Raw genomic sequence first — 23337 nt, 5'->3', positions numbered from 1 at the left:
AAGTTTCAAATACATGCATTTGCAAAGAATTCTAATCAACTGGAGCACAATCGAATAATTTTAAATCCACAAATCCCTCGACTTTAAAACTTGAAGCCCTACCAAGCTCTGCATAAATTATTTACGTTACATTCAAACATAAATTATTTATTTTTTCCAAAAAGAAAAACCCAAATCAAGGAAGAATAAAAAAAAGTGATGTTTATTTAATTGTTTCTTTCTAAAAACAAGATACTGGAGAGTGGAGATGTTGCAAGCTTATATAAAAAAAAAAAAAGAAAAAAAAAAGGCATCAATGGGATCTTTTTCAAAAGAGTTAAAAGCTAAAGAGACGGTAGACTTTAAAGTTGGGGGCCGGGACTGAGAAAACGCGTTTTTACAGCTTGATTATTGCCAATAGTCGTAATCTTTAAGAAACCGAGATTAAGAAATTTGACACTTTCAAATCCACATATATTATACAATTGGCGGTCCATCACGTGTACATGCCAGAGCCGATGTGTATGTGTGGGCACTCACACTCGAGTAGTTTCATTCCTCTTCTCTTCAATTATTCCATTGCTTACTTCATCCGTAATCTTTCTACAAATATACACGATTTCACATTTTAAATTATTACTAAAATACAAACACCTTGACTGTGATTAAAAGCTATGTATTAACTCCAATTTTTTCACTTCAATTATGATTTTAATTATTATATCGTCAATATAATATTTATTATGATTTAACCCTTATGCTGTATTTCGTTAAGGAAATATTTTATTATTAAAAGGGCACGTTTGTTTGGAGAAATTTTTTATCACTGAAAACATATGATTACTACTTAGATAAATTATCTTAAAAATTAATAAGAGAATATTATACTAATATATTTAGTTAGATTAGTAAATATAAATAATCAATATGTTTAGTTGGGAGAAATAAAATATTATCAAAAGGTTTTTACTAAATTGCCTTTTCTTGTTAATATTATTATTTAGAACATTATTTTTAATCCTCTATATTTGAGAATTTAACTAAAACATCCTAACAATAAAAGTTTAAAATTTAACAAAATACACCTAACCACCCAAGATGATTATCGGCTATCAGCCATCAACGCCAACCGTTGTCGATAGTCATCGAAATAGCGCACAATTGACTGGATTTGGCTGATCGTGCGATGATCTAGCCAAAAGGCTGAAAACGGTCAGATAGCCATGTATCTGGCTAGAAAGCCAAATCTATTCTGGCCATTAACGGCAATATCTGTGGTCATTAACGGTGGTGGATCTGGCCGAAATGACCAGATTTGTGGCTATTTATAGCCATGGATCTCATTTTTTTTCCAACTAGATCCACAACCATCTGTCTATTTTGGCCTTCGATCTGGCCAAAAACGGCTAGATCGACGCACAGCTGGCAAGATCCAACCAGTCGTGTATCATTCTGATGACTGCCAGCGACGACCGGCGGTGGTGGCCAATGGCAAGCAATTGTCTTAGGTGGCTGTGGGTATTTTGGGTATTATCAATGTAAATAGTGAGGGTATTTCTGTCTAAAATGATAATATATGAGGCTAAAGAAGTCATCTGGCACATTTGGACTAATTGTTATTTAGTAGACATATGAGGGCATTTGTGTCCAAATTTTTTATTAATCTTTTATTACTTGACACCTAAACATAGTAATTTCTGAAAAATAAGATAGATTACCAGTGTTATCTTCTATGCCCCCGAAATAAACACACATGAAATGTTATATTAATGGAAAGATATATTATTTTGAAGATTACTATGAATTTTTAGGGAAATGTATTTGATTTATTGGAATAAATTAGTGGGTATGTTATATTAATATGTTTGGCTGTAAAGAATAAATTAGTAGGTATATTATATAATTTACTAAATTGTCCTCATTTTTAAATATTAATATACTGTAATATTATTGTTTTTGAATAATTTCATTTAACCCCCTAGGTTTGAGATATTGTTACAATACCCTTGTAACCAAAAAAGTTTAAAACTTAACAAAAACACCATCATCCACCCCAAGCCATTGACAGACTCCTCCCACCACCGTCGACGGCGGTGGTAGTGGCCAGAATGATGCACGATCAACCCAATCTGGCTGGCTGTGCACCGATCTAGCTATTTCTGACTAGATATATCGAAAATGGCTAGAGATCTGGCCGTCATTAACGACTAGAAGTCGTAGATATGGTCGAAAACGGCCAAATCGGTGCACGATCGGTCAGATCTAACCGATCATGTGTCGTTCTAACGTTGGCAGCCAACGGTGGTGGCCATATCCAACCACCACCCTTGGGTAATTTTTTTAAAGTCTAGGGGTACTTATGTCCTAAATTTTTTTGTATATAGGGATAAAATAGTCCATTAGTACTTTTGTAAATTATTTTTAAAACAAGGGTATTATTGTCTAAAAATTTTAATAATTAGAGATAAAATTGTAACAAAAATAAGATTACTAAGTAATTTTAAAATACCTAAGAAAATTGAAGTAACTAAATTACCTCTTATATCATCAACAGTAATTGTTATTAGTTTTGAAAGATTATCAGAATTTTATATTACTTGATAACTAAAAGTGGTAATCAAATAATATAAGATGATATTATCTTAATAATTGGAGATTACCTCCACCAAACACACTCTTAATTAAATCCCGGATAGATATATAAAATGTGGAAAAATAATATCGGAGAGAGTTTATAAATAAAAAATATCATAATTATTAAGATGAGTTGACACAAATATAATAAGTGAATAGTTGAATGGAGGTTCATGAGTTTTTTGTTGGATCATTAATAAAGGTTGTTAAGCAATTAGTCAAGTACACTGGGTCCAACTGAACCCACTTAACTTTAAAAAAAAAAAAAAAAAAAAAAAAATTTATATATTATAGAATTTACAATTTTAACCACACAGAAACTTAAATTAATTAACATTTTTTTACTTTTTCTCCATTTTCCATTTTCCATTTCCTCTCATTCTCTTTCATACTTTCTTCTTTCTTAGGTTAAATTACGAGAAAAGTTATTCTTTTGAAGGTTACAAGATAAAATAATATTTTTTTTCTTAATTGATAAAAAATCATGAATAGATTTTTGCTGACTTTAATAAATGAATTTGAAATTAGAAAATTGAATTTTAGATTTTGAAAAGCCTAAGTTACAAGATTTGGGATTTCAGTATATATTTTATTGTAAATTTATTAATTTAGATGTTTTGAATCCATTCACTCAAAATTCTGACTACGTCCCTAAAGATGGTCATTAAAGCTATCATTTGATTGATAGTTTAAAAATTCTAAAAGATTAATTAAGATGTACAGAAAGTGATCTAAATAGTTAATAATAAAAAGAATAGTTGAATGGAGTTGACTGCAAAATGAACCGACACTTGACGCTGGCGAAGAAAAATTGGCCCTTGTTTCTAGAAGTAATTTCATTTTAGTATAATTTTTCTTCACCATCATTGTCATCATCAAATATCAACAGAGAGCCAGGATATGATCTCATAAATCACAATTCATCCCTCACAATTTCAATTTGTGGTCCAATCAGATTCCAACTTATACTTTTAGGGATATATATGTTAAAAATTGNGAAATTCAAACAAGAGAGGTAAGAAAATTCGAAAAGACAAATTTATTTATTTTTTTTTTTTTGTAACTATCTAACTTTAGTAAATGTCCTCTCCATACCAATTAGATTATTTTTTTTTTTTTTATTATGACCGAGGTGTCCAGGCTAGTTTATACGCAAGATTAACTCATCCATGAGATCTAATCCCTAGAACTCATTGAATACCCTACAAACTTAATTTTCCAAGGTAAGTCACAAATGTGGTAGGTGATCCTAAGGTTTGAACCCAGAAAGTTAATGAATGGATTACTTCTTGACCGTCAGGCCAACTTTGAGTTCATACCAATTAGATTAGCATGTTATATCTCTTGTGTTTGGTTCAGTGAATGTTGGATTACTAGAAATGTTAGATTACTAGAAAGTTAGATTACTTTGAAAATTACTGGGAATCTTTAGGAAAATGTGCTTGGTTAGTTAGAATAAATTAGTGTGTATATTATTTAAATTACTAAATTACCCTCTTTTTAAATATTAATATAATATTATTTTTATTATAAATTTTTGAATCATTTCTTTTAACCCCCAATATTTCAGATTTAGCTAAAACACCCCCGCTTATATAAAACTTTAATTTATAACAAAATCACCTCCACCACCCCCAAGCCATTGCCTGCCACCGCCATACACCGTCGGAAGTCGCCTGGAGTCGCCGTGAGTAATTGAGACACCGGGAGGCTTCGATATAGTCGTTTCTGGCCATATTGATGGCTGAAAATGCCATATCAGAGTAGATTTGGCCAGAATAGATCTAGCCATTTTCGGCCATTAATGTAGCCAGAAATAGCCATATCAGAGCCTCTCGGTGACGGTGGGCTACTCACAATGATTTCCAACTTCTTTCAGTGACTCCCAGCGGCGACCGACGGTGTTTGGCTGGCGGCAGGTTGGTGGGGGTGGTGGCTTGGGTGGGCCACAATTTGTTTTGAATTCAAGGGTAATTTTGTCCTAAAAGTTAATTAATTGGGGTGAAATAGTAAAAGCCAGATTCATGTAAATTAATTTTAAAATAAGGGTATTATTGTCCTAAAATTTTATTAATGAAGGATAAAATTGTAACAAAAATAAGATTACCTTGGTAATCTTATGATATCTAAGAAAATTGAGGTTATTATATTAGCTCCAATAGTAACTACTATTGGTATTGGAAGATTACTGAAATCTTATATTATTTGACAACCAAACTTAGTAATCAAGTAATAGAAGATGATATAATCTCAGTAATCTTATATAACCCCCAACCAAATACCCCTTTTAGGTTTTACGGAAAAATATATCTTATTAAAAAATTTAAAAAAAAAAATTCTCATTGTATTTATTTACTCTGTTTCTTATTTTCCTTCTAATTTACTTGGTAAATTGACGTCACTCGTCTAAAAGTAGAACCAATTTTTTTCTCGGGTAATGCTATGGGTAGGGTACTAACGAATTTTACTAACCAGTGTACTAACTTAAATTATAGTACGGGTACCATACGCATAATACGGATACTATGTGTTATTTTAACAAAGGTTAGTACACTGATTAATAAAATCCGTTAGTACGTAAAGTATTATTCTTTTTTTCTCCACCAAACACATTCTTCTCTTCTCTCTCTCAAGGTGTTTCTTGAGAGAGAGAGAGAGACAAAAAAAAAAAAAAAACTAACTTCCATAGATGTCCTACATGTTTGTCTTAATTTTTAAGTAATCTTGGGTCACATTGAACATCCTAAAATTTCAAAAGATTAGGTAAACAATGTTATTATGATAGGTGATCATAAGGTTTGAACCCAGAAATGAAAGATTATATACACACAATATTGGAAATGATTAGTAAAACCATCCTGGGAAGGAAACAAACCTGGTGTCTTTCAAGAAATAAAATCCTCATTAGATAGTCACTTTTCTTGAATTAAACTAGTAATAACCTTTAATAAATCAATAAATTAATTATTCAAACAAGCCGAGGTGAACAGGAACACCTGTCTTGGTGATCCAATCTCCCGGGAAGAAACTTCCTACTGTATACTTAGCAGCCTCGTCCTTCTCAATCACCTTGAAACCCGGCCACTTCACCCTGGAATCCGTATTCGCATTGCCTCCTTTGTTCTTATACTCTGCAAAATACAAAGTCTTGATTCCAAAATCTCCCTTGAATGCCACCCACCCTTCAGGGTCAATGAAATCACCGATTGTTGATTCCATTACGACGCTTCTAGAGTACTCCTTGCAGGGCCTGCCGAGGTAACTCTTGACATTGTTTTTGACAGATTGAAGCGATTCGTGAGGCTCAATGCGACAGTTTTGTAGCACAAATCCTGTGGTTTCAAAATTGTCTAGCCTTGCCTGAGCTAGAATTGAATTTTGTTGACCGTCCAAGGGTTTTCGAACCGTTATCAGGGTGTTCTGGAAGATTGCCATTGCGTCACCGAAGATGATATCAATGGTGCCAAGAACCACATTGTTTCTGTAGAACTGGCGGTGAGTTTGTGCCCAAAGTGTGTTTTGATACCCCTCAAAACGGCAGTTGACAAAAATTGAACGGTCAGATTGGACTCGAGCAGCCACCGCCTGACGCTTTTCCGGACCCGCATTGTTCCAGAATCCCATTGATTTAGCCAAAAACTCTTCTCCTATAACCACTGCAAAACAAATAACAAAGGTAAAATCCCTGCAATTAGCAATTTAAAGCTATTGTGCAGATTGCCGCAAATATTGTGTTGTGTCACATACAAAGGGTCCATAAAACTAAAAGTTGCAAAATGTTTTTAAGTGACAAACGTACCAAGAGTTGCAGTATCATACATATTAACTCCGTCGGCAACATTTTTTATCCCATTGATGATGGATTTTTGAGATCCATCTCCCATGATGGTAACTTTTGTCATTTCCTGGGTAATAGTCACAGTTTCCTCATAAATTCCTTCTTTAACATAGATGACATACCTGCATTGCATTAGAGTGGATGAAACATTAAAAACAACATTGTAAAACTTTATATAAGATCAATAGGATTAAACTCTGAAGGACTATACCTGTCATTGCGTTGTTTTGGCATTGCTTCCAATGCAGCAGAAAGTGATTTAAAGTTGCCGCTTCCATCTTTCGCCACGGTGGCATGTGGTTTAATTTCCTTATCATTCTCAGAACTCTCTAATATTCTCCTATCTTCATAGCTAATCCAAGAAGGAAGTCCATCGCTGTCCAATGAATGAGGGATGGATTCGAGAAGGCGGCGAGATGTTCCTATTGTGTGCCTCAATGTCGAAAGGTAACTCGAAAATTTTTGGATGATTGCAAGGGAATTGCTGGTGTGTTGCTTTGTAATATTCATGTTCTTCTCCATTTGAGACCTTAAATCCCCTTCAGGAAAAGCATCAACACATGTCTGTTGGTAAGACATAACTGCACTTAGCCAATTATTCAAATCAGCAGATTTTTCATTGAGGTTCTCTAGCAGATTTTTGGGGTCAGCTTCAGAAATAGCTTTCTTCAAGTCTTCTTTAGCATCATCTAATACTTTCTTACAAACATTCAACGCGGCTTTCTCTTCTTTGGTTTTCAGATCGGATCCTTTCGCCTTGTTGAAGGCCTTTTCTACCTCATCATTAATGGCTGTTATAGCAACTTCGATAAATTTATGGGGTTGATTCAAGGAACTATTCTTCTTTGCTGCATCCGAGAGGGTGTCATTGCAAGAGGTCTGGTAGTTGGTACCATTACATATAGTTTTAATCAATTTTTGAGCCCGTGCAAAATCTTTAAGGGATGATTCTCCTGATGAAAGGGGACCTCGGCCTTTTTTATCAAGATTGATAATGGCAAAAATCGCAAAAACAATTAAAACAAGTAAGACAAAGGCAACAATGGCGGCGATGGTAACTCTCTTTCTAAATTTGCGTTGTCTTTCAACCCTTCTGCGCTCTGATAGTTGGTCAAAATCTTGAAATACCATTCTGATACGGCCTGAGGCAGAGATGTCTCTGCCTTACATTCAACCCAAGAAGGCTGAGAAAGAAAGAGAAAGAGTGATAATGTTAAAAAAAAAAAAAAAAGAAAAAAAATTCTATGATTTTGAGATTTCACAGAAGCAGAAATGGACAGGAGAATTTTCAGGTACTGTAATTAAAATTCGGTTAGGGAGATTTGCAAAATGGGTGATACAGAATGGTGCCCCTAAAAATCGTTTTTCCCTCGTTTAATTGGCTTCAAAATGTGGGAAATTACTGTTGTAAACATAACATAAATCTATAAATGAGAAAGTATAATTAGTATTGAAAGAGCTTGTCAAGTGAATTAGTATGGGGAAAGATGGGCAAGCCGTATTTCTTGGTGTGGTTATGACTTATAGTTAATATTTGTTATTTTAAGTCTATGTTAACATTCAAGAATGTGAAGCTGTGGCATGTCAAAAATGAAATTACAATAACATTTTTTTAAATTTTTTTGTTCATGATTGAAACCAATATTACTGAATTTTGTCAGAGTTGGAGTGGACTTCGTTTTGTAATCGAGTCCAACAAAGGGGTCATCCAGATTATAATAAGATTTGGAGTATTAATGTATAAAAACCAATAAATGAGGCGCTAAAGTAAAATTTATTGTTTAAGAGTAAACAAACAAACAAACAAACAAACAAAAAAGCTTAAATAATTTTTGGGTTGAAGATAGGTGCCCTAGGTCAGGGATGTAAACAAAAATGGAATGTAAGGGGTCAAAGTTTGAAAAACAATACAATTTTAAATTAAAATAAGCACAAGTTTTATATATATAAAATTCTCATTAACTAATATATTTATAATTGTCTTTGACAAGATTTTATCTTTTGAAAGTATTGTATACTTTAGGGATTTCATCTTTTCCATTAAAAAAAAAAAAAAAACACACAAAATCCACCAATACATGTTAGTAGTCCCAAGGCCAACTCCAAAATAACTTTAAAAAAATATCTTTTTACTTCCTCTAACTTTAATATATGATCACAAATAAAAAAAAGGGTACGATTTGTGGTCTCAATGACAATCTAATTTTTTTTTTTTTTTTTTTTTGAGTAAGTAAGAACAATTTCATCTTCCTAAATCATAATCTATAATTTAAACTTAAACTTTCAAAATAAAAAATACAAATAAAAAATGTATTATTATTATCTGACAAATTGAAGAAAAAAGGAGCTTGCCAGCTCGAGAGGCAGGAGAAAACTACATTTGTGTGGATAAAGAATTAGAAATTAGGAAAAAGTTTGAAACCTAAGTTGTTGAATCAGTTATGGGCAATAGAGAAAGAACGGGTCTAGGAAGTAGAGAAAAAGGGTTTAGTCTTGACATCCTAAAAAGAAAAATGAGAATTTAACTTATTTGATGAATTTAGTTTTTTTGCATTTTACTTTTCATTTAGGGACAAATTACAAAACTTGTCAAAAAAATTAAAAATTAAAGCCTTGATCCCCCTCCCTTCGTCCTTGCCTGAGGTATGATATAATAATAAAATTCCCTTAGGAGGGTCCGCTTAGGAGTTTCATAGTAGCGGTTATGAAGGTAAACTATCGGAGCGATTTTGAGAAGTTTTTAGTAGCGGTTTTTAAAACACCTAACTTGTGCTTGGGAGTTTATTTTTTAGCGGTTCTGACAGTTTTTTAAAATGATAAATTTACATATATGCTCATAAAAATACCCAACTTCAACCAATACTTGGGAGTTTTGTTTTTTCAATTACAAGGTAAGATTTCTTTATTTTGTTTTTTTACTTATTAGTATTTTATAACTTCAAATATGATAAAGTCTCTCTATCCTTCTTCGCCATTCTTTGCAGCATCTAGAATGATTGAAAAATTGTAACTCCAATTCTCCAAGAAAGCATCTAGAAATGGGATTTTGATAATTTTTTTTCTTTTTTATAATTGTTTAAAATTATTTTATATTTAATATGGTTGGAGACGCGCATAATATGATTAAAAAAAAATTTAGATACAATTGGGATAGTTTTGTAGTAGATAGGTATTTATGGAATAAAATTTTAAAACCAACTAAAACACCCCGATTTGGGGTGTTTTATAAACCCCTCAAAAATACACTACACTAGTTTTGAGGGGTTTTTGAGCCAATTAAAACCAATGCAAAAAAAATTTGGCAAGTAATGGTTTTAGAACACCTCAAAACCAATCTGATTAAAAACCCTTTAAAACCAGCGGAAAAAAAAACTCCTAAGCAGACCCTTAAGGTTTCTAAAATAACTCTGACAGTAATGAAGTGTTAAAATTTACTTTTTTATGAGTTAATTAATATTATCAAATTGCTGTATTATTGATTTTTTAACATCTAAAACTTAACAGTAGAGAGTTTTCTGTCATTGTAAAACCTTAGGAAAATTTGTAATTTTATCATACCTTATGGGGATTAATGTTATAAATTAACCAGATCATTTTTAAATTTTTTTGGCTTGGGCCAGGCCCCAGCCACTGTATAAACCGCTTATGGGCCAATTTGATTTAATAGATATACAGTATGGTGTGTCTTATGGACATAAACATAGCATTTGGTTCGAGGTCATAAAAGATAACACCGGTAATCTATCTTTTAATTCGATAACTACCATATTTGGATGTCAAGTAACTAAAGATTCTAGTAATCGATCAATACCAATAGTGATTACTATAGGTAATATAAAGGGTAATTCGATTACTATCTGAAAGGGTGCTATTTTTTATTACCGAGGTAATCCAATGTTTATACCAATTTTATCCTTAATTTATAAACATTGTGGACACAAATGCTCTCTTATATCTACTAAATAACAATTAGCCCAAATATGCGAAATGACTTCCGTAACCTCATATATTAATTTTTTGGATAGAAATACATTCACTATTTAGATGAATAATACCCAAAATACCCTCAATCACCCAAGACGACTGCTGGCCATCGACCACCATTGTCGACTGTCTCTGGTAGTCGTCTAAACAATGCATGATCGGTTGGATCTGGCCAGCAATGCGTCGATCTGGCCATAGATTGGCCAAAGCCATTTCTAGCCATATCCACAATCATTAGCAGCCATAGATCTAGCCGGTAATGGCCAGATCCGGCCAATCGTGCATCGTTTCATTGACTGTCGATAGCGGCTAGTGGTGGTGACTATCGGCTGACAATCGTCTTGGATGGTTGGGGGTATTTTGTTAGGTTTTAATTTTTTGTTGCTAGACTGTTTTTAGCTAAATTCTCAAATATAGGGGGTCAAAAAATATTCTAAATAATAATAATAATATTAAAAAGGAAGGGTAATTTAGTAAAAACCCCTCCAATAATATTTTATTCCTTCCAACCAAATATATTAATTATTTATAATCAACAATCTAACCAAACATATTAATATAATATTCTTTATTAATCTTCAAGGTAATTTATCTCAGTGATAATCCTATCTTTTCAGTGATAAAAAATTCCCCAGACCAAATAGTACGAAAGGGTTATTATTTAATCCCATGAGGTATGATAAAATAACATCCCCTTGAAGTTTCAAAAATAACAAAAATTTCCTAATCATTAAGTTTTAGACGTTAAAATAAATAGTAAGAGAGCAATTTGATAACATTTGCTAACTCATAGCAGAGTAAATGTTGACAGCTCACTAACAGTTCATTAACTATAAGGAATTTTTTTTTTTTTTCAAAAACCTCATAGATATTTTATTATTATATTCAATAATACTAACCTCACTAATCCCTCTTACTGACCCTATGTGGGAGTTTGTGATTGGTTTGGTTAGGCAGGACCCATGTGAATTGACGAATTATGAACTGACATGTGCCGTTAGTGAGAGAAAGTTAGTGAGAAGTGTTAGTGAGTTTAGTGTTACTCTATTATATTATACCTCATGGGGTCGATGTTTACCATTATTTATATGGATTAAGCGATTTTAAAATAATAATTTATTGTTATGATCATACAATAGTATACAAGTTGAAAGAGGGCTTCAACTTCTTTCCAGTCTATTAGATTATAATAAAATTTTAAGTCAGAAGTTAAGTTATACTTATGTCTGACCTAATTATTTTTGAAATATTATAGAATTTATTATTATTTTAGATGATTGTATTCATGATAGAGCTAAACCTTATGATAAAATAATCATGGTGGATGATTTACTGGAATTTCTTCAAGGGAGGAGGAGGGGCCATGTGAGCAAATGAACCACCATGAATGGTTTACAAATTAAAGCCGATTTGAAATAAATGAGATTTGGCTCAATTAACCTTTTTTCTTTTTATGACAAAGTATATCCGGACCAACTTATACGTATCTCAACTAATCTTTCAGGATCTTGAAACTATCGATCAGATAAGAGTTCGAGTGACTACCCTTATTTGCAACGAGTTCAATTAACTTGGCAGGCTGATGTTTAGTTGTCAATTGTCATGCAGAAAATGAAAATAAGTTTGATGGAATTGGGTAATTACTAATTTCAAATAAGACTGCGTAAACAGCTGTAGCCACTCATCTAATATTTCCACATTTTCAATGTGTTTATTATTTGTAATATGCCATATGAAAAGTCTTTTATTTTTTTACTTCTTGCGAAAGTCCAAGTTGATTTAGATAAAAGTGGGTAAGATTTTTAACATTGATTTTATTCTTTAGAAGGAAATATTAAGAATATTGAAAATAAATTGAAATCTGTTGATGCGTGATTTTGACACCAACCAAACGCACGTGTGAAATACTGAGTAGGCCCAGAGAACACACGTGAATATAAAAATGAGATTAAATGCAATGGAAAACAGTATTTAAAGTGGTTCGGATGCTAAGGAAGCGAATCCTACATCCACTGATTTTTGTATTAATGATAGAGGTCAGGTCACGTTAGCGGACTGACTTACAAATGATTGTACAAGAGAGAGAATGTTATATATTGTTGAGAGAGAGAGAGTAGCTAATCCCGTAAATGAGAGAAGAGCTCTCAATTTATAGTGGGATGGATTAAGGTTATCATTACTAAATCTGTGAGTCAGTGGGATTATCCGTGCAAATCTTTCTTTATGTCACATTGCCCACCTGCCAGAGTGATTTACGCGATTTGGGGCAGGGATTGGACACATGGAGTCACTATGGCTTCTGGCTGGTCTGGCGCGCACCCACTTTACTGACATGAGTGTGCTGCTCAGGTCACCACGCGACGTGGCTGCTTCTAACTGGCTGCGGGCCTACCCAAGCTCTGATCTTTTATGTTGACTGAGTCTTGCGTCAGCCCTATATTTTCAGGCATAACAAAATCAAATATAATATATCTATAAATTATTTTTTAAAAACAATTTTAATTATTATTCTAGAAAGAGATTTATTAGGCTTAAATTACACAACTCTTTACAAAATGATGTAGGCCACTTCGGTAATTCTTTATAAATCTATTTCAAACAAAAATAAAAATAATAAATTTTATATATTCAATTTTTTAGAAACATATTGGATATTATCAATAATTCTCCAATAATCTTAAAATTATCTCATCTAGTATTATTGTTGGTCATTTATTTTAGAGTTAATTACACAGATCTCCCCTGAGGTTTCAATATTTCACAGGAGCATAAAAAAGTCCATTAGGTTAACACAAACATCCCACCCTTTTAACTTCCATTAGGGTTTTGTTAGGGTTACATCCTTTATAACCCCTCCAACTTACAAAATTGACAGTTGCGCCCTATAATCAGCCACTTACACCCCTTATTATCATATTTTTTTTTTTATTTGTGTTGAAGTTAACTAAGTGAAAGGCAAAATAGACCTTTTATGTTAAAACCCAAAGTTATAAATTAAATATAAAAAAATTATAAAAAACTTTTAAAAATAAAATATACTGAAATTTTAACATTATTTTAAACAATTTACCTTTTTCCAACGATCAAAATCTCCAAAACCACTATTCTTAGATCGTTAGAACTAACCACCTCTTTTCAAAAATATATATATATATATATATTTTCACTTTTTGTCATTTTAATTTGTAAAATATTTTTGTTTTGACCTTGTAATTATTGATTTAAAAAAAAAAAAAAACACTATGTTACAATTTTTAAAAATTGACAGGGAGACAAGTGGCTAATTTAGGGAGCAACATATGAGTTTTTAATGTTGGAGGGGGTCTAGGTAAATAAATTTAATGGAACCCTAACAAAAGTTTAAAACAAAGGCTCAATCCAATTAAATTTGTAGCGTCTTGCCATATCCCCCCTGTGTCTTTTGAGATTCGGCACTATTTTAAAACTCGGCCCTACCTGACCGGTTTAACCAGGACCCGGGAGCTTCACTGGGTCGGGTTAACATTTTCCCCATTCACCCAAAACCATAGAATTTGGGATGATGACCGACGAACAATTGAAGGTTAGGATGTTGGGGCTTTTGAAGAGAAAGTGTCAGTGAGTGCAATGATGGCGACAGAGTTGATTTTCAGTGAGTGAATCAACCAGAAATCAAAAAAATGTGGCGGTGGCTACTGCCAGCTTTTGTAGGCGATTGGGGAGGTTAACGAGGGTGTGGTGAGGTGGGTTTTGGTCAATAGGAAAAGGGGAGTATTTTCGGGGTGATGGAGAGGGTTGTCGACACTGGCGTTGGCGAGATCTGGCCTGGAATGTTGACGTTGACGTCAGTGAGATCTGCTAGTCGAAATTGAACTGATTTTGGACATATCTTGGATAGATTTTCTGGAGAATATGCTCAAGGGATGATTGAGATTGCATTTGGGATGTCGCCGCTGCCAACCAGTCTCTGACCGATTTGTATTTGGGGTGTGTTTGTAAATTTCCAACCTATAAGGACTTATCAAATTTTTAGGGTGTATTTACTAAATTTTAAAAGTTATCACTCGGTTTAACCAGTCAGTCAAACCAGTCAACCTCAACCCGAGTTGGCTTTTAAAACATGGGTTTAAAGAGTAGAGTGTTTATATTAACCTAATAATCTTTTCTATGCGCTCGTGACATGTTGAAACCTTAGTGGAGGTCTTTTTTATTTTACTCTTTGTTTTAATTATCGTTAACCTTCACCTAATTATTCCTAACCTAGCCTATAGGCTATAGTTATGGTTAACTTTCCATAGATTTTATTCTGGAAATAAAATACTAAAATAGGGACGTTAGTGGTAATTAAGAAAACCTTAGGGTGACCAGCAATACCCTTAATTGGATATTTACTGCACAGTATTATTACTGATTCAGAAACACTGATGACTGATACAGTGATACCGAATCAATTTGTTGACCTAAATGGTTTCTGTCTCCATTCCCAATCAATTCAAATCCAAAACAGAATTAAGCTTTAATCTTATTGAAGATCAATAATGGAGTCAACAAGATCTTAAATTTCATTTTAAGAGCTCGGATTTAGTTGAAATATGTGCCCACACTTTGGTTTATGAATCATATCGAACAACCTCAACGCGTAGCAATTGCTTACAAATTACAAAATGACCCGACCAAAGTACAAGCTGCGCGTATTATTATTAATATTCTTTGAATAAAAAGACTCAAAAATTCAACAGATCAGTCCCCACAAATTAATTAAAAGTATTGAAAAGAGAAAAAAACTGACTTGGTTTTTATCCTAAAAAACAAAAAAATCTGACCTCGTTTTGTGATCACTAACTCTGATGGGCACAGCTCTTAAATACTGAAGCTTCTGTTTTTTAGAATTATTAGCTTAGTCAAGTTGAGCATGCTACTTACCAATGAATCAATTAACATTTGAAAATTTCAAAATGAAACCGAAACATGAACATCCACATGCTATGGTTGCTTTATGTTCCCCTTTAAACTCTTAAACAAACTTTACAGAACAGGAATCAGCTACATTTAAAAGACATGTAATGAAAATTGATATTTTNGTCATAATTGGTGGTTATAAAAATTAACTTTTTATGTCATTTTGCTATTGAACAGTCGCACCATATCAACCAGATAACGTTTTAAAACTGTCATATATAAGTTTCCTGATTTAAGAACTTCCATGTGAAATGAAGCATTTGTGGTTCTCTTGCAGAGATCTTCCAGGGCCCTTGCTTGTCAGTCATGCTCACAGTTAGCCTTCCAAATTAAATGGAGGAAATGTAATCACTAGAATTGCTGATAAAATGGTTACAAGCAAGATGTTAAGGCCATTCTTGCTTCTTCTTCTTTGTTTTTTTCAATAATTATAACTTTTAGTTATTGGTACTTGTTCAAGGATTGTAGAAGGCGTAGGACCGAGTATAATCTTGGAAATGTCAGCTTCATAAATTTGGAGTTTTGAAAACCATATCATTGATTGATGTTTACTAGTAACGATAGATGGGAAAATTTATGGGCACCACCAGATTCTTTTACTTATGTTCCATTATGAAGTGTTGACTGCAGTGGTGAAGTCATGAGAGGAGTTAAAGAGTGTGTTTCCTTTCCTCCTCAATTTTACCAAATGGGGATCATCGTCATCAAGACTGGGTTTGCAATAACTACACAAAAGATATGTTTATTTCATGAATATTTTAATATTAATTTATATGAAAACTTTATAATCTACTATGCTATTATCTAACGAAAGAAAATCTAATTCTTAAGTATCAAGAAGGCAGCTTGTGTTAATTGGCAATATGCGTTTAGATTTTGTTGACGAAAAAATGAATTAAATATTGGTTTCCATTGTTAGATCCTAATCTGCAAACATGTACACAATCAAGGAGACCCAGTTGAAATTTTTGATAATATCTTTTTATAAATTTTCAATCTACCCAACAGTTTGGATATTAATAAATTGCCCTTCCTCCCAGCATATGAACATGGCAACCTGATCATAATTCACGAGATAAATCAGCGGAGTTTTATTTATTTCCTTTTGGTTAATCTACTTCCAACGAACTCTCACATGTTCCAGTTCGTATATATGATCATTCTGCGGGCTGTGGCTCTGCCCTCATTTATCCGCAGACCAACCTTCTTCCTTCCGGCTGTTTAATTAATTAATTATCTAATCAACAACACCAAAATATATAGCAAAGTCTATACAAGTCCAATAGAACATTTTCTTAATGAGGATAATAATTAATTAAATTTCAGAAATATAATGAAGAGTAAACTACTTTTTCTCACCCAAATAATGGTTTAACGACATTTTTTCACCCACAAAATTTTAAAATACTATTTTATTACCCAAATTTATATTCTATTTCTGATTCCGACATCGTTGTGACCCCACACCACCACCATTATCTTCCCCGATCATCACTCACCAAAAACCCTCAAACCCTATTCATGTCGACCCGGTCAATTGCCAGCAATCAAGCGATTAGGGCTTGCGTAGTTGTCCCTCCTAAGTCAAATTCCGATCAATTCCAACCACCAAAATCCAACATTCCACCACCAAAACACTCATCAGTCTCCCCTCTTCAAAAGCCCTGATAGTCATGATCAAGTTTGCTCTCTATTCATCGTCAAAATATAAATTTTGGTAATACAGTTACATTTTACAAGTTTGTGGATGAAAAAATGTCATTAAACAATTATTTAGGTGGGTAAAAGTCATTAACTCTACAATGAAAGGGAAAACAAAACCAATTATCAAAGAGTAAACGACTTTTTCCCACTTGAATAATGGCGTAACGACACTCTTCTACCTCAGACTTTTAAAATACCACTTTTCCAGCGTCAGATTCATTTAACAGTTTCCATTAAAAATAGTGATATTCACTATAAAGACAAAAACACCTGATTCTTTTACAACTTTGTGGGGCCATTTGGACCGGGTTAATATTAGATAACTAGGGTAATATTTTTTAAATTGAGTAGATAACGATGTTTGGTTGATTTGTAAAAAAATTATTACCAGAATATTTTATGACAAACAGTAGCATTTGAGTGGTAAATTTCCAGTAATCTTAATACCTAAGGGGGGCTGTTATTAAAACTTACTCTGGTATTACAATTTTTTTTTCCCATATTCCCCCTAAACAGTTGAGCATTTGGTCCAAATTAACTTTATATTTGCTAATATTTACAAAACACTCAATCACTCATGTAGACACTTTTGTCCTCCCTTTTTAAATTTTTTGAACGACATTGCCCTTGTTATTATCATTATTCACAGAAATGTCTTTATACCCAGAACTAGTCACCACTAGCAACCATCGTTGATCACCACCGGAGGTTGCCAAAAGTCATCATAATGGCATACATCTGACCGTATATGGCCGATCGTGCGTCAGTAAGGCTTTTTTCGACCATGGATCACAGTTCCATGGTCGAAAAAAGCCAAGTCTGGCTGTTTCACAGCCAAGCATGTGGCCGTGAAACGGCGACAGATCTGGCCATGAGACAACCAGGTCTTTGGTCGTGAAACGACCGACATTTCATGGCCAAAGACCTGGCCATTTCACGGCCAGATCTGTGGCACTGCCAGCAGTGGTGGCTGGCTGCTAGTAGTGGCTTTGGGTGGGTAGGGTTATTTTTGTTAAGTTTAAAACGTTTTTTGTTGCTAAGGTGTTTTCGCTCAATCTGAAAAGTAGAGGGTTAAAAGAAATTATTCAAAAAATAATAATAAAAAATACTGTTAAATTAATATTTAAAAAGAAGGGCATTTAGTAATCTATAGAACATGCCCACCCATTTATCCTTCCAACCAAACATATTATTCACTAATATATTCAAACCAACCAAACACATTTTCTAAACATTCCTAGTAATCTTCAAGGTAGTCTTTTATTCCGTTAATATAATATCCCTCTATAATAAAACATTATATGATCCAAACGCCCCCTGTGGGTGGAAAAATTGTCATTAAACACTTATTTGGGTGAGTAAAAGTTGTTAACTCTATAATGAAAGGGAAAACAAAACCAATTATCAAAGAGTAAACGGCTTTTTCCCACCCGAATAATGTTGTAACTAGAGCTGGGCATTTGGGACCGGGCCCAAAACCCCAGCTCGAAAACCCGGTCCTAAGAACGGTCCTCGAGAGGACGAGACCTAGGAGGCCTGGTCACAAAACGGGACCAGGCCTAAGGAGGAGGGCGCGGGCCCTCCACTGGGCCCTCCTCTAAGGTCCCAGGCCTGGGCCCAAAAAAAATTATATTTTTTCAATATAGTCCCCTGCTAAATTACATAAAACCCCCTGTTAATTTGAAATAAATATAAATTAAGAGGGCTAAAATGACATTTTACAAAATTTATAAAAAAAAAAATCTTCCAAGTCTAAAAAATTTATAAATTTTACCCCTAAAAAATACTAAAAACCCCCCATAAAAATTCATTTTGCCCTCAAAATATAAAAAAAAAAATTGCGGGGGAACAAATTACTTATCCAAGCCCAATGGGACTGGTCCTAGGACCAGTCCTGGGCCTATATGACCAGTCCCTACCAGGCCTAAGGCCTGGTCCAGGTCCTAATTTTTTTCATGGGCCTGGGACCGGTCCCAGGCCCATGAGTGACTGGTCTGGTCGCAAAGAGACCCAGGCCTGAGCCTGCTTAGGACCGATCCTTGCCCACCTCTTGTTGTAACAACACTTTTTTATCCTCAGACTTTTAAAATACTAACTTTTCCACCTAAACGTCAGATTTCTTTAACAATTTCCGTTAAAAACAGTGATATTCACTTTAAAGACAAAAACACCCTTTTAACTGTTTGAATTAAAATTTATTTATTATTATATGCCAGGTGAATAGAATCAATTACCCATTCTATCACCGTATCTCCCATCTTCACAAAACCTCCATTAGTGAAGCAAATCCACAAATCTCTTTTCTCCTCGTCATCCTTCTGAACTCTCTCTCCTTTCATTGTCAAAACCACCTTTTCTTGGGTCAGCTTCATTGAAGCCACTTCTTCTCTCTGGATCAAAGAGTAGACCAGCGTTGACCCCCGAACTCCTTGCAACTAAAATAGAACTCCGAGCTCCAGAATAACTCATCAAATCACCACCACCTTCTTACCCGAAAAGCCCACCGACCCTAAAGCTACAAAGAGACCTGGACCTTGACATAGTACCCATATAATCAACAACCCATAAATTACTTTTCTCATCACATCCACCAACACTTTTGCCACAATCTTTGTCCTTTTTCTTTCTAAACAACCTTTGTCCGGATCTGGCCAACCACCAGTCTTTAATTAAGACATCATGCCATCATCATCATCATACTCATAGAATTAAGACCATTTCATCTTAATCTTTTTTTTTTCCCGCATAATAGAGAAAACCAAAAACAAAAAAAATCTATTAACGAGCACCACCATCAGAGACATAAAGCGGTGCACTGCAAACCCAAACCCCCCGCGAGGGCCGAACAACCATGGAGAGAAGGAGAGAAGAAAAAAGAAAGGAAGAAAAATAAGAAGAGAAGAAAGAAAGGAAGGAGTTGACGGGAAAGAAATGTAGGTTCAAAAGAGAGAGAAAAAGTGAAAGAAAGGAAGAAAATAGTGGAAAACAAAAAAGAATAATGTGAGGGGGGAAAATTTTGTGTTTTTTAGTAAAAATTGAAAGATCAAAATTAACTTTTAATTTAAATTGTAAAGGACATNTGTTACCAACCATTTTCTCTCCCTATCAATTCAACTCCAGTCATCGTAAATTACTCATAGATTTCAGCACACTATGAAACTTCTAACTAACCCTTTTCGCCAAATAACTTAAAACACCGTCTTTTTTTTTTTTTTTTTAAGTAAATTTGACCACAACGTTACAAATTCATCATGGGAAATTGTAATGGGATGCACCCTTCTACGAGTTTTCAGTTTTGTCTTGAGTTTGATTATTTGAACATAGAATTCCTAAATGAAGAAAGGATAGAAAATTGCTGTGAAATCTGTTTTTTTTTTAACTTTTTGGTCATAATCAAGGGATGGGTCTACGTATGAATAATCAAGGGAAAAAGCGTTTTCATTAGCTGGAATTTTGACTTGTCACTACGCATTTTCCACGCGAAAAGGATAACATTATCAAATTGGGTTTTGTAATTTGTTCTTAGATTTCACAAACTCTTTTTGTAGAAGTTTCAAATACATGCATTTGCAAAGAATTCTAATCAACTGGAGCACAATCGAATAATTTTAAATCCACAAATACCTCGATTTTAAAACTTGAAGCCCTACCAAGGTCTGTAATTTTTGAAAAACCGAAACCAATGACCTTTGATCATGCTTAGCTCTGCAATCTTTGGAAAACCGAAAAGAATGGCCTTTGATCATGCTTGACTATCCAACTAAACCCTCATAGCTTAAGTTGATGATATTATTTATGTTACATTCAAACATAAATTATTTATTTTTTTCAAAAAGAAAAACCCAAATCAAGGAAGAATAAAAAAAGGTGATGTTTATTTAATTGTTTCTTTCTAAAAACAAGATACTGGAGATGTTGCAAGCTTATATAAAAAAAAAAGAAATTAAAAAAAAGGCATCAATGTGATCTTTTTCAAAAGAGTTAAAAGCTAAAGAGACGGTAGACTTTAAAGCTGGGGGCCGGGACTGAGAAAACGCGTTTTTACAGCTTGATTATTGCCAATACTCGTAATCTTTAAGAAACCGAGATTAAGAAATTTGACACTTTCAAATCCACATTTATTATATAATTGGCGGTCCATTACGTGCACCTGCCAGAGCCGATGTGTATGTGTGGGCACTCACACTCCGGTAGTTTCATGCCTCTTCTCTTCAATTATTCCATTGCTTACTTCATCCGTAATCTTTCTACAAATATACACGATTTGACATTTTAAATTATTACTAAAATACAAACACCTTGACTGTTATTAAAAGCTATGTATTAACTCCAATTTTTTCACTTCAATTTTGATTTTAATTATTATATCGTCAATATAATATTTAATATGATTCAACTCTTATGGTGTATTTGGTTAAAGAAATATTGTATTATTAGAAGGATACGTTTGTTTGAGGAAATTTTTTATCATTAAAAATATAGGATTACTACTGAGATAGATTATCTTGAAGATTAACAGAAGAATATTATACTAATATGTTTGATAAGATTAGTAAATATAAATAACCAATATGTTTGGTTGGAAAGAATAAAATATTATCAAAGGGTTTTTATTGAACTGTCCTTCCTTGTTAATATTATTATTTAGAACATTATTTTTAACCCCCTACATTTGAGAATTTACCTAAAACACCCTAACAACAAAAGTTTAAAATTTAACAAAATACACCTAGGCACCCAAGACGATTGTCGGCTATCAACCACCAACGCCAACAGTTGTCGAAACAGCACACAACTGATCGGATTTGGCTGGTCGTGCTTCGATTTAGCCAAAAGGCTGAAAATGGCTAGATAGTCATGTATTTGGCCGGAAAGCAAGATCCATTATGGCCATTAACGGCCAGATCTGTGGTCGTTAACGGTGGTGGATCTGGCCGAAATGGCTAGATTTGTGGCTATTTATAGCCATGGATCTCATTTTTTCCAACCAAATCCACAACCATCTGGCCATTTCCGGCCTTCGATCTAGCCAAAAACGGCTAGATCGACGCACAGCCGGCAAGATCCAGCCGGTCATGCACCGTTCTGATGACTGCCAGCAACGACTGGAGGTGGTGGCCAACAACAAGCAGTTGTCTTAGGTGGCTAGGGGTATTTTGGGTATTATCCTGTAAATTGTGAGGGTATTTCTATCTAAAAAAATAATATATGAGGTTAAAGAAGTCATCTCGCACATTTGGGTTAATTGTTATTTAGTAGACATATGAGGGCATTTGTGTCCAAAATTTTTATTAATTAAGGATAAAATTGGTATGAACAGTTGATTATCCTGGTAATGGAAAAATAAGATCCTCCTAGACAGTAACCGAATCCCCCCGTTTTTACCTACGGTAACCACTATTGGCTTTGAAATTTTACCATAATTTTTCATTACTTGACACCCAAACGTAGTAATTTCTGAAAAATAAGATAGTGTTATCTTCTATGCCCCCGAAATAAACACACATGAAATGTTATATTAATAGAAAGATAGATTACTTTGAAGATTACTGGGAATGTTTAGGGAAATGTATTTGGTTGGTTGGAATAAATTGTTGGGTATGTTATATTAATATGTTTGGCGGTAAGGAATAAATTAGTGGGTATATTATATAATTTACTAAATTGTCCTCCTTTTTAAATATTAATATAATATTATTTTTTTTGAATAATTCTTTTAACCCCTAGGTTTGAGATATTGTTAAAACACGCTTGTAATCAAAAAAGTTTAAAACTTAACAAAAACACCATCATCCATCATTAGTATTTTTGTAAATTATTTTTAAAACAAGGGCATTATTGTTAAAAAAATTTAATAATTAGAGGTAAAATTGTAACAAAAATAAGATTACCAAGTAATCTTAAAATACCTAAGAAAATGGAAGTAATTAGATTACCTCTTATATCACCAACAGTAATTGTTATTAGTATTGGAAGATTACCAGAGTTTTATATTACTTGATAACCTAACATGATAATAAAATAATATAAGATGATATTACTTTAGTAATATGAGATTATCTCCACTAAAGATACTCTTAATTAAATCCCGGATAGATGAATAAATTGTAGAAGAATAATATCGGAGAGAGTTTATAAACAAAAAATATCATAATTATTAAGATGACTTGACACAAATATAATAAGTGAATAGTTGAATGGAGGTTCATGAGTTTTTTGTTGGATCATTAATAAAGGTTGTCAAGCAGGTAGTCACTATA

At 33.5% G+C, this 23337-nt stretch overlaps 1 protein-coding gene across 1 annotated transcript; it reads right to left on the bottom strand.

Moving 5' to 3' along the window:
- Positions 1-5577: 5577 nt before the first annotated feature.
- Positions 5578-7582, bottom strand: LOC116123117 (putative pectinesterase/pectinesterase inhibitor 45). The gene is made up of 3 exons (XM_031408917.1): positions 6663-7582; positions 6413-6573; positions 5578-6269 (listed from the first exon to the last, which is right to left on the bottom strand). The coding sequence occupies exons 1-3, from the start codon at positions 7580-7582 to the stop codon at positions 5578-5580; spliced, it is 1773 nt and encodes a 590-aa protein (XP_031264777.1).
- Between the last annotated feature and the right edge of the window lie 15755 nt (positions 7583-23337).

The sequence above is a fragment of the Pistacia vera genome, unplaced genomic scaffold (assembly GCF_008641045.1).
Source record: "Pistacia vera cultivar Batoury unplaced genomic scaffold, PisVer_v2 Contig1027, whole genome shotgun sequence".
Classification (NCBI taxonomy): Eukaryota; Viridiplantae; Streptophyta; class Magnoliopsida; order Sapindales; family Anacardiaceae; genus Pistacia; species Pistacia vera.
The sequence above is the reverse complement of the archived record's forward strand: the minus strand, read 5'-3'. Positions and strand labels throughout refer to the sequence as shown.

What these genes read in the sequence shown, in the direction of transcription:
- LOC116123117 (XM_031408917.1), bottom strand. Translation starts at nt 7,582, where the DNA reads ATGGTATTTCAAGATTTTGACCAACTATCAGAGCGCAGAAGGGTTGAA. An exon ending in CCAAAACAACGCAATGACAG is followed by an intron (nt 6,574 to 6,662) that starts GTATAGTCCTTC and finishes AATGCAATGCAG; the next exon opens with GTATGTCATCTATGTTAAAG. An exon ending in GTATGATACTGCAACTCTTG is followed by an intron (nt 6,270 to 6,412) that starts GTACGTTTGTCA and finishes TTTGTTTTGCAG; the next exon opens with TGGTTATAGGAGAAGAGTTT.